The sequence below is a fragment of the Magallana gigas genome, chromosome 6 (assembly GCF_963853765.1).
Source record: "Magallana gigas chromosome 6, xbMagGiga1.1, whole genome shotgun sequence".
Taxonomy (NCBI): domain Eukaryota; kingdom Metazoa; phylum Mollusca; class Bivalvia; order Ostreida; family Ostreidae; genus Magallana; species Magallana gigas.
In genome coordinates this window covers 55,119,363-55,134,496 of record NC_088858.1, presented here as the reverse complement: position 1 = coordinate 55,134,496, position 15,134 = coordinate 55,119,363, and the positions used below count along the sequence as shown (strand labels likewise).

The 15,134-nt window shown below is 31.5% G+C and overlaps 2 protein-coding genes across 2 annotated transcripts; one reads left to right on the top strand and one right to left on the bottom strand.

The window, feature by feature from the left end:
- Positions 1-2,993: 2,993 nt before the first annotated feature.
- Positions 2,994-6,011, top strand: LOC105338156 (gustatory receptor for sugar taste 64a-like). The gene is made up of 4 exons (XM_011443147.4): positions 2,994-3,993; positions 4,146-4,214; positions 5,729-5,818; positions 5,958-6,011. Exons 1-4 carry the CDS (start codon positions 3,004-3,006, stop codon positions 6,009-6,011), a joined length of 1,203 nt encoding a protein of 400 aa, XP_011441449.4. The 5' UTR covers positions 2,994-3,003.
- A 6,308-nt stretch (positions 6,012-12,319) lies between these two features.
- Positions 12,320-14,721, bottom strand: LOC136276209 (uncharacterized). Its single transcript, XM_066087549.1, has 5 exons — positions 14,564-14,721; positions 14,311-14,415; positions 13,690-13,743; positions 12,860-13,183; positions 12,320-12,773 (listed from the first exon to the last, which is right to left on the bottom strand). Exons 4-5 carry the CDS (start codon positions 13,038-13,040, stop codon positions 12,367-12,369), a joined length of 588 nt encoding a protein of 195 aa, XP_065943621.1. The 5' UTR covers positions 13,041-13,183; positions 13,690-13,743; positions 14,311-14,415; positions 14,564-14,721; the 3' UTR covers positions 12,320-12,366.
- Positions 14,722-15,134: the final 413 nt, after the last annotated feature.

The following is a 15,134-nucleotide window of genomic DNA, read 5'->3' as shown; positions in this document are numbered from 1 at the left end:
TTCAGTAAATTTGTATTATAAAAACACACATTAAATCTTTTTAAGTCCTCTGTGTATAAACAAAATTCTATTTAGAAAATAAACAAATAGTTTTTTTGATCAAAATATTCTTGCGCGGGTTCAAATGTGGATTGAGTTACGTAACTGAATGCATAGCGCCGTTGACATTTCAGTTGCTGTACGAGCTCATTAATCAATAGAAGAGGTTGGTGGTGGAATCGAAATTAAAGTTCCCAAACGCAATGTGCCATTTTTGAAAAGTTGTGAATTTTATTTTGACAATCTTTCACCTTAATACTACCAAACTTCATGCGCAAGCCGAAGTTAAAATCGGGACGGGTTATACACAGATGTTATACAAATTAAATAGGTGTTTCATTTGCTTCCAGTCTACTTGCGGTATGACTGGTGTTCGTCTCTAAAGGAATTTTGTACAAAGAAAGTAAAAAACAAGTCTGAATTTGCCTTCTCGTTCGTTGGCTCTTTAGTTGATTAAACTGAATTTAAATTTTAAACAATGCATTGTAAGCAAAATCTATAATAGATTATACATTTTGGAAAACTTATATATCATATAATATAAACAATCTTCTCGATTGAAGAACCAAGTTCTTTAATTATGGCATTAAATTACCATTACCATTACTTAATTTTCTTGAAGTAATGCATTACATTACCATTACATGAGTAAAGTAATGCATTACCATTACTTTGTGAAAAGTCAATAAGTTTTAAAAAAGTAATTTAAAAACTAAATAAAAAGTTTTTGTAAATATTTCATAAATAAAACATGCTTAAAATATTTACAGGTTCAGGTTCATTTTCACTATCAGGTTCAGATTTAATGACTTATACAAGATTGCTGTTGCACTTGTAGTTCTCAAAGTAAGGTTGGTCCCGTAACATTTACACGCTAATGGCGGGGTTGACCATCTCTGTTATTTATGTCTCTGATTTTCGGAGTATGATTTTTAATGAAAGGAACGGTTGTATCGTAATTCGTGTAGGTGATGCACGAGTTTACACAAAAAAGTAGTAAGTGGCGAACGGATTTAATTTTACCTATTAATTTTGCATGAATCACAAATGAAGAAAATCGTGTCAGATAAGTTGGTCTTAAAAATCAAAATGGCGACCGTGGCATATCTTGTTATTGTCAAAGTTCTTGGAATCTTATTGTAAAAAAAATATTTCTAACGTCAGGTGCCTGTGTTTGTTATCGGTTAACTAATGTTCACTTTGTTTGTTAATTCAGCAGTTTTAGAGTTTTCGGGGTTTTCATAAAACTTTTATTACGGATACCGTCCGACTTGTGGATTTTCCCTTGGAACACAAAATTGAATAAATTTAATGGTTAAAATTATCTACTTTGATATTGTTGTTTGATTTTCCCGGTTAGTAGTAATTTTTAAAATTTTTCCTTGGGGTCTTATTTTACATAATATACCGTTGTGTCAATTTTCTACAATTATGACGGCCGGGATTGAGTACAATTTAGACAAAGTATTAGACAATTGCAAAAAAGCCGAATTAACATAGATTGTAACAAATAATTCAAACTCATTGATTTTGGAAGTATATTGGAGGAAATCCATGATAATTACAAATTCAAACTTTCAAGACCCCGTCTTTTAGTACTCTCAGTACTTTGATTTTTGAAGGGGCATGGTCACGAGTTAGGTCATTTTTTCCACTTTAATGTTTGTAATACTTTATTAATAGGCAACCAAAATTTGAGAGCTATTCATTGACTTATAAGTGAGTTACAGAACTTACATTTCATTGCTATGTAACCAAAGTTTACATTTTGAATGTTGAAATGAAAATTCCACTTTTAAACCTAAAATGAATGTGATAAACGCTAGGAACTGTTTATTCATGCTTAAAATGAATCAGAAGAGAGACAAATCAGCTTGGAAAAGATGTTTACTGGTATATTGTTCAAACCTATGTAAAAAACCCAGGACACGAGCCTTGTTTACATGACAAAGAAATGTATGCCCTGTATCTTGCTTATAACTCATTGATAGACTCTCATATTTCATTCAATCACTAAAATGCATTCCTAAAGCATTGTAAATAATAAAAACAGAAAAATCAGAATTTGACTAAAATCATGACAATCCCCTCTAATTATAAGGCAATATGTTGAATATGAAACCGTTTCTGAACATTCTATTTGCAATTGAAAGCTGGAAAAAGTAATCCAGATATCTTTATCAATTTTATATGGTTTTAAAAAAGAAGTCGGGAACATTTTATATGTTGTAATACGTTTATAGAGAAGCTGGAGTATCGGATATATACTGCATTTCACTCGTCATGAAATACAAGACTTGGAACCTAATTTACACTTAAAACACAATTTTGTATCTAGTTTATTATATTAAACTTTTAAAGCTTCGATACATTTGATGAAACCAAAATATTGTCACAAAGCATCATTAAAAGAACTCATTAATGTTGTTTTTCAAAAATCGGTTGGCTTCTTTATTTATTAGATCTTGACCTTTGATCAATAAGCATTTTAAGGATGCACAATAGCATATAAAATGAAGCAGGGCGGTTTAGGTATTGACAAAACGATGACACTATTTGTAAAAGCAGAGTACTTAATGGACGATATAATCCATCAAAAATATCCCCTGATGTAGCAGCAACACTTTAATATGAATCCTCCTTTCCATTTTGTTTACGGATTTCATTTAAAACGAAACATACATTGAATTTCCATCCGAAAATACAGTACTCCGATGGTCCTGTTAAGTGTTTTATTGTTCATCCGCTCAGTTCTATTGATTCTGCTCTCCTCAGTCATTATCTTCAATCAAATCATAATTTTATACCAAAACACTCTACTGCAACCTCTAGAATAACTAATTGTGCATACCAAACACCCTAATCTAGTTACACTCTGTCATATGTCAATCAGTTACAAGTATCATATTTTGTGAGAGGGATGACGTATAAATCTGCACACAATACCAGCTTCTTTCATTTAGTATGGCGCGCGCTGAACGTTTAATGCAGCCACTGCGTTTGTCTCTTGGAATATTTGGAATATGCCATAGACGACAGAAAAGTGAGGTTAACCCCGCTATAGATGATCCAGCCAAAAAAACATCTATAATTGTAAAACATTCAACGGAAAACTTTCTTCGGTTCTACTGTGCCTTTGTGTGCACTCTGCTGAGTTTGAATGTATTGAGGTATCTTCCATCTTTCTGGGTAGGAATAGATTTTATTCCAAACCTGACATCACTACGAATAATCACTCTGTTATTCTACCTGCAAAACGCAATCGTCAGCATTGTTTTGTTCATCTTTTACGATAACAGAAATCATTTTGAAAGCTATGTAAAGCAGTATATCGATGCTGTGGAGGACCAAATTTCAAAGAGTCTGATGTTAAACCCAAAGAGTAATAGGATCAGAAAATGTGGGGCAAGGAATCTCGCTATAGGTTGGACATATTTTACTATTAACGCAAGTTTGACGATTTTTGCAATCAACACAAATTTCTCCCCAGTGATACCCGTGCTCGCATGCAACCCTTTCCCCAACACATCTCTCTCAGTCAGAGTTTTGGCAAGTTTTGTACAGATTATATCATCAGGTGTGTCCATTTTCCCCGTTGTCATGTTTTGCACGCTTGTGAGCGCCATTGAGTTCCTATATGATGATCTCTATGACGTAATGAAACAGACGACGATTGAGCAAAATTCATGTAGATTGGATATTTTCAAGAATATTCGGAAGAAGCACTTGCAGTTGTGCAAAATGGTTGAAACCGTTGACCAGAGTCTACAATTTTATTTGGCTGCTGTTTTTGTGATAAACTTGGGAATTGCTTGTTTCACGACTTACGAAATGATAAACAAGTCCGTACCTAGCACCGATCTAGCACACATTTCCATTTTATCTTTTTGGCTCGCATTCGCCATATTGACTACGCTTATCATCACAAAGAAAGCAGCCACGTTGCACGAAAAGGTCATTACTATCTATCTATCTATCTATCTATCTATCTATCTATCTATCTATCTATCTATCTATCTATCTATCTATCTATCTATCTATCTATAAATAAATTAAATCATCTATTTAACCATATATCCATCTATCTATCCATTTGGGTTTTTCAGGCACATGGGCTTTCTAAAGAGATCTTTAATATCGATGTCAATGATACCAATATTGATGATATGATAGAGGTATACTATACTTTAACACAACTATATATTGAAAATGTTTTGTTTGTTAACACATTTCCGTTGTCGTTTTGATATATGATCATTTTTGATTAACTTCCACCATCAGCAATAATCACTGTTATCTGAAAACTGTTTAAAGTCAAGATCTAGTAAATGATCTCGGAGTGTCTTTTTGGTGCTAGAACCATTATGACTTCATAATTGATTTGATAAATATTTTCCCCGTACTTTTAAGGTCTTTCGATTGTCGCATGACGTCATTGTGAGCAATCCGGAATATTTTACCGTTATCAGTTATAAGTGTTATGTGATGCATGGTTTTGCCAATATTTCTTGATTTATATTTGTGTTTAACAAATTTTAAGCTATGTAAAGTGAAATGACACTAATGTTTATCAATGTATAGAAGGTAGTTTGAGTTAAAATAGCTGATTTATTGAAAAAACTGATAAAACCATACATAGGCAAGCTTGACTGAGACTACAATTCATAATTTTTTACATGGCAAGGTAAACATTTCTTTGCAGGTTTCGATAGTATTTATCATGAATTACAAATGTACTAATTTTCAGTGAGTTTGAATCATTATTTCAAAGTTTTAAACATACTGGCAAGTTTAAATGGCCCTAAACTGTTAAAATACATAAAATAAAGGATTACGATTGATTTCTTTAAAAAAATTGCTTTATTAAATAGAAATCGGTTTTTAAAAATGTGATGTTCGATTGTAAAGCAGTTTTCACTATAATTTCCCTAATAGTGTACAGGTGTTTGCTTCTACAGCATAAATAAAATATTTGCAACATACAAATATTTAAGTTCAGTTTGAATGTTTACATATTAATCTTCAAATTTAAACAAATATTACACAGATTAAACCATGAAAACATTAAGGGTGGAGAAACCTTAGTATATAATGTAGAAAATAAGACAGTTTCTTGACCTCTTTACCAAATCATGGAAAAAGTCATCCCGATACCTTTATTCCATTTGACATCATTTTAAAAGGGAGAAACAAAATTCATCAAAGTCATTTTGGACTGTAGGCATTCTAGATATATTACAATCATCAAAAATGGACAAAGGTCCGAGATTTGTTACTTATTTCCTTTATATTTCATAGAAAATGACAATTTAAAATATTATTTTTCGTATGTTTAAATTTAGGCCCCGATACACTCTATCAAACAAAGATATTGTTATGAAGCATCATTAAAAGAATTTATATCTTGAATTTCATATACCGGTAGACACCTGTCATTTACTTGATCTTGACCTTAAGAGTATACTTGCGTCATACAATTGTGTCTTGTGTTTTTTAAATCGAGTGTATTTTCTTGATAAAGCCTTCCTGTCTCTCAAAACAACACTGGCATTCTCAGGAAGGAAAAAATAACTGTATCTAAGAGTTAAATAACTCAACTTTGTATCATGTCATGACGCTATAGATAAGTCAAAACAAAATTGTGTATTATTTCATTTATCTCACATTATTTTTTACAACTGTTTAAAAGTTGAACCTGTTGATGACCAAACTTCACGGTCCGTCTATTGGTCTGTCAGTACTCGGTATTATCACAATCACCAAGGAAATGATTCTTACGGTAAGTAAACATCTAATTTTAAATCCAAATACGCATCTAAATCAATAATTCAAATGGATTGTTTTGCATCAGAAAAAAATTCAGTGTGTTAGGATACTTTTTACTTTTATTTTGTCACTGCTTTTCTTTTGAATTGTAGCTTGCTGGATTGTTCGTGACATATTTTTTTCTGCTACTTCAATTCCGAATCTAGATATTTCGAAAGTTTTTTCTGAAATAAACAGATTAATATATCTTTGTCAACTTTTTTTTACTTTGTTCTTTTTGGGGCTAGGATATGACACCAAAACTGTATATACTTCACCTATGGCCTGACTTACGGTGGTACTATATCTTTGAGATAACCACAAAATAATTCATTTAATATATTTTCGTGTGTTTGTTTTGTTTTTTCTTTTAGAGCGAAATGAGAAATAATGAATAATAAAATAATTTGTTTCTTCTTTGAAAATACTTTTCGGTGCAATTAATCCAATTTTGTAACAGAAATGTTAGACATTTCATTAAGTAGAAATGTTGTTCATTCTTATAAGCTATTTCTTTGTAAGCTGCATAATAACTTGCACACCGTCACATATACATCATATCTTTATGACACAATATTGTTTTTGTCTGTATTTAATTCTTTAAGACACAATTTTGTTTTTGTCTGTATTTAATTCCATGTCTGCTTTAGCGCAATTATGCCTTTTCATATTTTTCAACATTATAATGAAATGTGGTAATAACGAACAATGTTCAAAATCAAAAGTACAAAGAAAAAATACAAAACAGGAGCAAAGCAAACTTTACTAAAATGATAGGTAGGATCAGAAATAGTTCATCCATAGAAAATGCCCTTGCATAACGAATCAATTAAGAGGAAAAAACTCTGTTAGAAGGTATGCAAACAATCAACATAACGCTTTACCACTAAATGAATGAAATTCGTTTAAAGGTTAGTTTGAAATTGTGTCTATTGTTCTATAGAAATGCAGTTAAATTATATCGTTTACGAACGACTCTAGTTTGTTATAAAGTGTCAATGTTTGTGGTCATATTTGCTTTGTTATCGTTGTTCATTACCTTTTATCAAAAGCTATTTTATAACGACATTTTAAGGCAAAGTTACAACTTAAATTAGCAAAGTTTTCGAACTTTTTTCTCAAAAAATGGTTGTAGAGAGGACACCAATGAACCCCTTCATATTTTTTTTTTTAGATTTTTAAATCTTCAAAATAAGTTCGAAAACTGTTTTGAGTGATTGAAAAGGCATTGTCCAGTTCTTGTATGCATACTTTTCAAACACAATGACATGGAGGACTTGCTTTTATATCTTTTGGCAACAGTTTTTGGCCAGTTTCGGGCAGAAACAAACCATTTCATGAAATGTTTACGTTCTTATTCTCAAATGTCAAGATGGCCGCACATCTCCCTCACATTTGACCCCTCGTACATGTGCAAATACAGACAGCCTATTCTCATTGCTAAATGACAACACAAAATGTTTAAAAAAATTCTGAGGAATATCTCTGTGTTTATCAATATTGTCGAGAAAACAGTAATCACAAATGAAAACAAATGACATAATTTGATAAGTCAAGCATTCAAAAATTGACTTGAAATTTAAGATATTAAAATTCCTCATCTAATATATTTTTACTCGAAAATTATTTTTTTGCATTTCCTATATTATGTTTTTTTTTGCTGATTATATTTAAATGTTTTACATTAAAATATTTTTTTTTTTTGGAATAGAAATTTATAAGCCAGTTTATGGAAAAAATGTTTGTGTAAAACGCGGGTATATTAGGGCTTTCGATTGATTTCACAGCGATATGAAGAAAGTCACTTGTCTGTACTTCATACGATCTGTTTGAAGAATCAACTTTGACGTTGCATTAGCAATGCATTCGATTTTTCTATGAGAATGTATCGTCACTTTGAAGGTAAATAAATTTAAATAGTAATAAAACAGCTTTTTTACTATAAATAATTTAATGGTTTGGAAACTCACCTCTGCTACGTAAAACAACTGAATTTCGAGAATTTGATGCATTAAAAAAATGTTAAAAATTCTTTGTTTTAATTTTTAGAACTGATGTAAACTAAATGAAACTATGATAACATTTTGTCGTTTGCGATTTTCTGTTCCCACGATTTAATGCAAAAGGTAAAATCGCAGAATTATGTACTTGCATAAAATTAGGAATATACAGTAAATCATGCTGGAAAAAAAACTACTAATATACCCCGATTTTATGTGAATCGCTCTGAAACACCTTATCCAGCTTGATATCGAAGGGTAGTTATGAAATTAATTTTATTTCACAGACCCTCTCAAAGGTTTCTGGTGGTATGCACTAAATTACCTTGACTACTGCTAGTCGATATCGACCTTTAAAAAAGCCAGGTACAACGTGTGACAACCCATCACTTCGACTTCGTTGTCACTGGTGATTTTGATGTAGTTGTAGGCAGAAAAATGATAACCTTTTTTACAACTTGTTCTTAATGGGTGTTTGCACAGTTTGCAGGGATCAAATTCATATAAATAATGTTGTAGTAGAATATCGCCGATCATTTTTCTGTCATATTTTGTGGAAACAGCATCACCACAGCGTCACCATCTTTATGCATCTATGACATTTTTTGCAATCAATTTCAATTTCCACCGAGTGATACCTGTGCTCGCATGCTCTTTCAGAAGAATTCCTTTCCAGAGGTCTGGCAAGTTTTGTACATTTGTACATTTCTACAAAATGCAGTGTATCCTCACATAAACCAATCTTCGGTAAACTATCATATATATATATATATATATATATATATATATATATATATATATATATATATATATATATATATATATATATATATATATATATATACCCAAAGTCTCTTTTTCAATGAATAATAAAACACTTTAAAACACTGTTTCAAAATATTTCGACCGTGTTACCGGTCTTCAACGTGAAAGAGATATTGGTCCATAAGAAACATAATAACCTCTTTTTTAAAAAAACAACCCTTATGCGAGCCGTGTGGTGCAAAAAAATGTGTTATGTGTAAATATAGTATTTGTTCTGGCCAATTTCAAGATTCTAAGGGCAAAACGTATCAAGTTAAAAATCATATCGATTGCAAGTCAAGTAATGTTGTTTGTGGGGTGTTTTGTAAAAAGTGTAACAAAATTGTATATGTTGGGGAAACGGGGGTGACTTTATATCAAAGACATGTTTTAAATTTGTCACTGATCAGGAGAGAAACTAACGACCCTGTAGCAATGCATTTTTATACTGACGAACATACAGTTGAGGATTATTCTGTAATAGGTATCGAAAAATTGTACAAAGATGAAACTTACAGAAAATTCAGAGAAGATTTGTGGAAGAAAAAATTAAATACTTATATGCCTTTTGGTATCAACAAAAGGGAACATTATTGTCTTTAGACTACTTTTACTAGTTTGAATAGACATTTTCTATATTTTATGTCCCGTTATCAATACATTTTTCATATATTACTTGTTTATGTACTAATTACGGCTATCAATGTGCTTTCTATAGACTCTCACCTATATTTCATATGTTTTTGGCGCAATATTGTTGTATGACGTCACTTGCCAGACTGTATTCATATTGTGACGTCATAGTATATGTTCTACGTTGTGTTGCTATAGACAATAAACACCGACTGATGAAGACCGGTAAGACGGTCGCAATATTTTGAAACAGTGTTTTAAAGTTTTATATATATATATATATATATATATATATATATATATATATATATATATATATATATATATATATATATATACTGGTATTAAAACCGTTACATATTAAACCAACGCCTCTGACGGAAACCCCCGTCATAATGTTCTGTAGGTCCAAAATCATATGGATTTAAAACACGTATGTAAAATACCATTAATTTTTTCTTGCTTGATATAATGTTTTTAGTGTGTTTTCATATTTTAAAGCATTATAAGATAACAATCAAAATAATGCGTTACAACTAAATGAATGAAATACATATATTTACATTGTCCAGTGTCTTTGTCTGTGATAACACTACGTATCGATTTTGTACTATATAACCCATAATACAAATGACGCCAAATTGAGGCGCCGGCGGGGTTTGCTTATTTATATTTAAAGATTTAATCGTACGATGGCCTTCGGGCTTTATTGGATTTGATCACGCCCCGACCAAAATTATCACCTCATAATACTCAAAAAATGATTCCTTATTCCTTATTTAAAAGCTAGTGTGAAATCGTATATTCTAAGAAAAAGTAAATGATACTAAAATTGATTGCAAACGGCTTTATTATTCAGATAGTGTTAATGTTCGCAGTTGTATTTATTTTTCTACCGTGATGCATTACCTTTGATAAAAAACATATTCTATAACGAAATATCTATGATAATCGTCTCTTAATATTATATGTTGACTAGATGGCTGAATGGTATACCAACATTCCATTCACAAAACCGATGTTTTACTAAAAATTTTATATTGATAAAACGTCACTCGTCATCACAACACGAATATTAATCGTTACGAAGATTGTCAATTTTTTTTTCATGATCATTAAAGTTAACGATAATGGATGCAATTAGGACGTATGTTCTCTCATTCAATCACCTGTCATATCAATTTGATTTTTCTTATTATAATTGAAGTCACTTATTATTATATAAGAATAACTTTGAGTGATAAGATATTTTATCAACAAAGCATTATGTACTTTTACAAATCAAGAAAAAAGTTCAAATCTACAAATAGGTTAATTGATGATTACACTATCTGCATGTTATTTGATAAAAAAGTCCTACAAAAATTGAAATTAGATGTGATAAAGTTTGCTATTAGATAAAGAATGATTAAAATTTGATTAATGTCGTCATCCGAATATCTTTCATAATGAAAGATTATAAGACAGTCATAGTTTTCTCGCCAGTTGAACGTACATTTACAATGAATAAGTGAGTAAACATGTAATGTCTGTCTCGTTTTGTAAAACTAGTATATTTATAATCGAAATTTATTGAGAAAATTCTTAACAAACACACAGTGTCACTTCCTTTTGGGGTCGCATCATGGAAAGTATGAAAAAATGAAAATAATAACAAACTGTCAACCATCTCAATAATCCATAAAGCGAAATACAAATTCAAAGCAGAGCAACACGGACCTCCAAAAAGATAGAGGTAGGACCAGGTGCCATGGAGGAGTGGGCATCCTCTGCTGAACGGTCACACCCGCCGTGTGCACTTTGTCGTAATCGGGGAAAAACGGAAAACTCCGTAGACAATTAGATGATTAATTGTGGTCTAACAATTAGTATGAAAAACGTCAATCAGCATGCGACCCAGTAGAAGATTGTATTTGCTAACAAGGTCGTTGTATCGACCATAGAACATACGAAAAGATGACTTCAAACAAGACTGTTGATAGTCCTGTTTTATCAACTTGTTTGTCAGTAGCTTGCCTCGCCTTAGAAACTGTTCATACGCTCAACGTTCATATACAAACATCATTTCCATAAGGACTAGGCGAACAATACGAGGATTATTAAAGTTATTTGTCTGATATTTTATCGTATTTCTTTGATAGCCTAAAGAATAGCAAACTGTTGCAAAAAGTCTTTTTAATGACTTTTGATACTGCATGATGTAGCTCTGCCATCGGGTCTGCTGAAATGTAACTTCTGTCTAACTTCGTTATTCTCTTGATTACAAAAAAATCAGACGCAGTTGTTCAGTCAACTGAAATATAACTTGAAGATCACTTGTTGGCATATAAATGTCACTCTGTCAGCTTTCAAGACCTTTCAGTTGACATTAAGGGTCCTCCACACCCCTTAGCAAAGTTAAAAATATAAGTCCAATTGTTCATATCCCCAGAAAGAATATGAAATTCAAGCTTGCACTTGACTTGACAATGATGGAAAAAGTTCAATTTTGGGATTAAAATCAAATTTTAAAACATTATTACTTTTCACTTAAACAAATGTCCCTGCTTTATTCGAGCTTGGGACCTGCTGGTAAGTAATAAACTAGTTATACCCTCTGTGCTGCAAAAATAAACACAATTTTGGTAAAATAAACAATTTCCAAAGGTAAAAGTCAGGGAGTGACAAATACCATTACATTGACTGAATTGTAAGCCTTCAACCTGTGTAGAGTAAAAAAATATCAACAACGAGAAAACAGTTATGTTCTGTTATTCTAAGGAATTATTATAATGACGATGAACAAGTTGATGTTCAATATAGTTTTGATGTAAACAACTACATCTTAATACACTTCTTATTGTTGAGGAACTGATATACTTAGTAACCATTTGATAAAAGTAATAGTAATACTTTTTAGCCATGTAAACAGACAAAGTTCGTTGTGACAAAAAGTGATTTATTCAACATTTTGTTAGTTTGATTGACAATAATTGTGCATAATTTTTACGAGATACGATTTTAAACTTTTTAAGAAAGTCGATGAAGATTTGTATAAAAAATTGTGATCACATTTTGAAAACATAATTATCTGTTCACATGAAAATTATTCAACATCAGCTGCTTTGTCACCTAGAGGAAATGGGAAAATAGATCTCTCACAATCTGGACACTCCCAGCGGATTCTAACGGTACACACCCCAACTCCTCGTCTATTGCTAGCCGCGATCACCCTGTTAAAGGCCATGTATAGCGTGTTAGCACGGTCATCCGGGTCTTGTCCATTGAGAGCAAAAGCACACTTGTGGCAACCCTTCACTTCGAATCCGTTGTCATTGGTGATTCTGGCATAGTTGTTGGCAGCAAAAATGGTCACTCTTCTGACACCGGGTTTTAAAAGAGTGTTTGCCCAGGTTGACTTCTCGGATTTGCAAAAATCAGATTTATATCCATGAATGGTAGGATAATAGCCGAAGATTTCCGCATCATGTTTTGTATGACCAGAGTCTCCACCTTTCAAAAAAAGGTTCAGTTTTAATCAAAATATCATAGTTGTATTTGCATATCAACAATCATTAACAAAAGGAATTTTGTCTTACCCCATCCATTATTACTTTGGCTATCTCCTACATTGAACATGTATCCCTTTCTATTATTTCCCAAGAACATATCGATTCTGAGCATGCGCATTTTGCACATTGGAAAGGACACACATCCGCCGTGGTGCCAGTCATAAAGACATCTTGTGAGGTTTTGGAAGTTGGCCCGCAGAGTCGTCATGTAGCTACATTTGGCCTTCGTTGATTTTTGAGCTTGAAATGTTGGTGACGATACACCTTCTACGCTCCCTGAAAATGTCCCAGTCGCTAGGTTGATTTACATTCCATTCCTTCTTGGACAGCAGGTTCTTTTATAGAAAGGCACTGTAAAGGTAAACGTAAAGTGTGTAAGATATTTATCCATGTTTATTGAAATATTTTATTTTACTGATTTCATTAGAGTTGAGTTGCATTAGGATAGTTCTTATCAATTATAAGTCTTTATTTAGTAGAAAAATTAAAAATATTTTATCTGTTTTTGAATGAATTTAATTTCTACCTATGTTACACGATATAACATAACTTGGGGCAGTTTATGCTTTATAAACCGCGAAGTTATGTTATACTCGTATAACATAGGTAGAAATTAAATTTATTCCTTATATGTAATTTAATTTTCTACTATTTAAATTAGATAACAAGGCCCATTAATTAGTTAAAATATGTTAATTTGTACAAAATTTAAACGTAACGTCAAGCGGATTTATACGTTTTGCACGCGCGTCTTATTGTAATGTAGGCAAGTTATGTTATACGATATATATGAATTTGTTTAGCCAATCAAACGAGGCGTTACAATCAGAATTAAATTATAAAGATATATAACTTACGGATATTTGGTTTAACTTTGTCCACCGCTGGATTCATAGCACGTTCTTCAAACACTGAAACGGAACGTATTCAATAGTGCATTTCAAGCTCAATCATCTTATAAAAGAAGCTTTCATGACAAAAAAAAAAGAAATCATGGAAATATTTGTAAGAATAATATCTTTCTTGTTTATGATACGATTTTTATTTTCTTAGTTCTCTAATGCGATGCGTGGTTACTAGACACTGGATGATATATCCTTTGAACCCCTTTATTTAAACTTATATTTATTCAATCTAAATTAAGAAATAAGATGCAAAATAGCACAAATTTAATCTAAAGAACACTATTTGCTTCATATTTATTTTTTTTAAAAAATAATCCATGAAGACTTAAAGCAAATGTTTTAACATTCATTGGTACCTGCTAGCATTTTAAAATACTGATTTGGTGAAAGACGTTATATACAAGTACACTGGATTTTCAAGTGAGAAGATCACATTAGATCAGTTGCATATAAAGATTACTTAAAATGAACCTTTTGAGTAGATCAATAAATGTAACTTTTTAAAAAGTTAATATGTGAATAAAATTTGAAGACAATCTTTGTAACGTTATCATAAAAAAATTCAAAACCTACGTCTTTCGTCCTCCATTATTTCTTTCGGAACCGATTCTTGTCCCAAACATGCAATTGCACACATTATTACTCCAAATATAACTTGGACCTTCATACTTGGTCAATCTGCAAAACAGTTAAGAAAAAGTAGCTAGACATTTTGACAGTTGAAAAAAAATCTATTGCAAAAGTCTTGTAATAAATCTTTCATCAATTCTGAATGGTTTTTATGAAACTATTTTTTAAAACGCAAGTAAGAAGATAAAACCATTACCTCTCAACTCTTAGCAGCAACTTTATAAAGAAATCTCTGTTTCAGAAGATGCCAACTGTTAAAAGATAGATCAGTTTAACAGACGATTCGGGTTTGTTTCAACTCTTTAATTGAGCCCCTGTTTATACTTTTTCTCCCGGATGCTGCCACACATGTTTGATGCTTCGTATTCACGACCATATGGCCAATGACGCTTTAGAAGGTTTATTTGTTACGATTTCCTGGTTACACAATAAAATAAAAACATTAGAACTTCCTTTAGAATCAAAGATTTCAATCTTGAAGCTAAAAAGAGTACTTGGAGTAATAATCAACTTTTGAATAAAACACCTACACAAAAATCCCGATTTGTCTTAGTCATACAGGTAAGAGAATTTAAAAAAAAACGTATGAAAAATCATATCCAGATTTATATGAATCTCAATTGTACATTAACATTCATTGAAAATATGTATGCTTTTCCGCCTGAGGACGAAACAACATTTGATTAAAGCAAATTAACAATGTTTGGAAGAAAACAGCAATGATTCAACTCGGCGTACGAACATTTGTTTTACTAATGCTACATACA

Bases quoted from the DNA above. Each gene is read 5' to 3' on its own strand.
- LOC105338156 (XM_011443147.4), top strand. From the start codon at position 3,004: ATGGCGCGCGCTGAACGTTTAATGCAGCCACTGCGTTTGTCTCTTGGA. The intron at 3,994-4,145 runs GTCATTACTATC...TGGGTTTTTCAG, and splicing joins CAGCCACGTTGCACGAAAAG to GCACATGGGCTTTCTAAAGA. The intron at 5,819-5,957 runs GTAAGTAAACAT...TTTGAATTGTAG, and splicing joins CCAAGGAAATGATTCTTACG to CTTGCTGGATTGTTCGTGAC.
- LOC136276209 (XM_066087549.1), bottom strand. From the start codon at position 13,040: ATGACGACTCTGCGGGCCAACTTCCAAAACCTCACAAGATGTCTTTAT. The intron at 12,774-12,859 runs GTAAGACAAAAT...TTTTTTTGAAAG, and splicing joins CCAAAGTAATAATGGATGGG to GTGGAGACTCTGGTCATACA.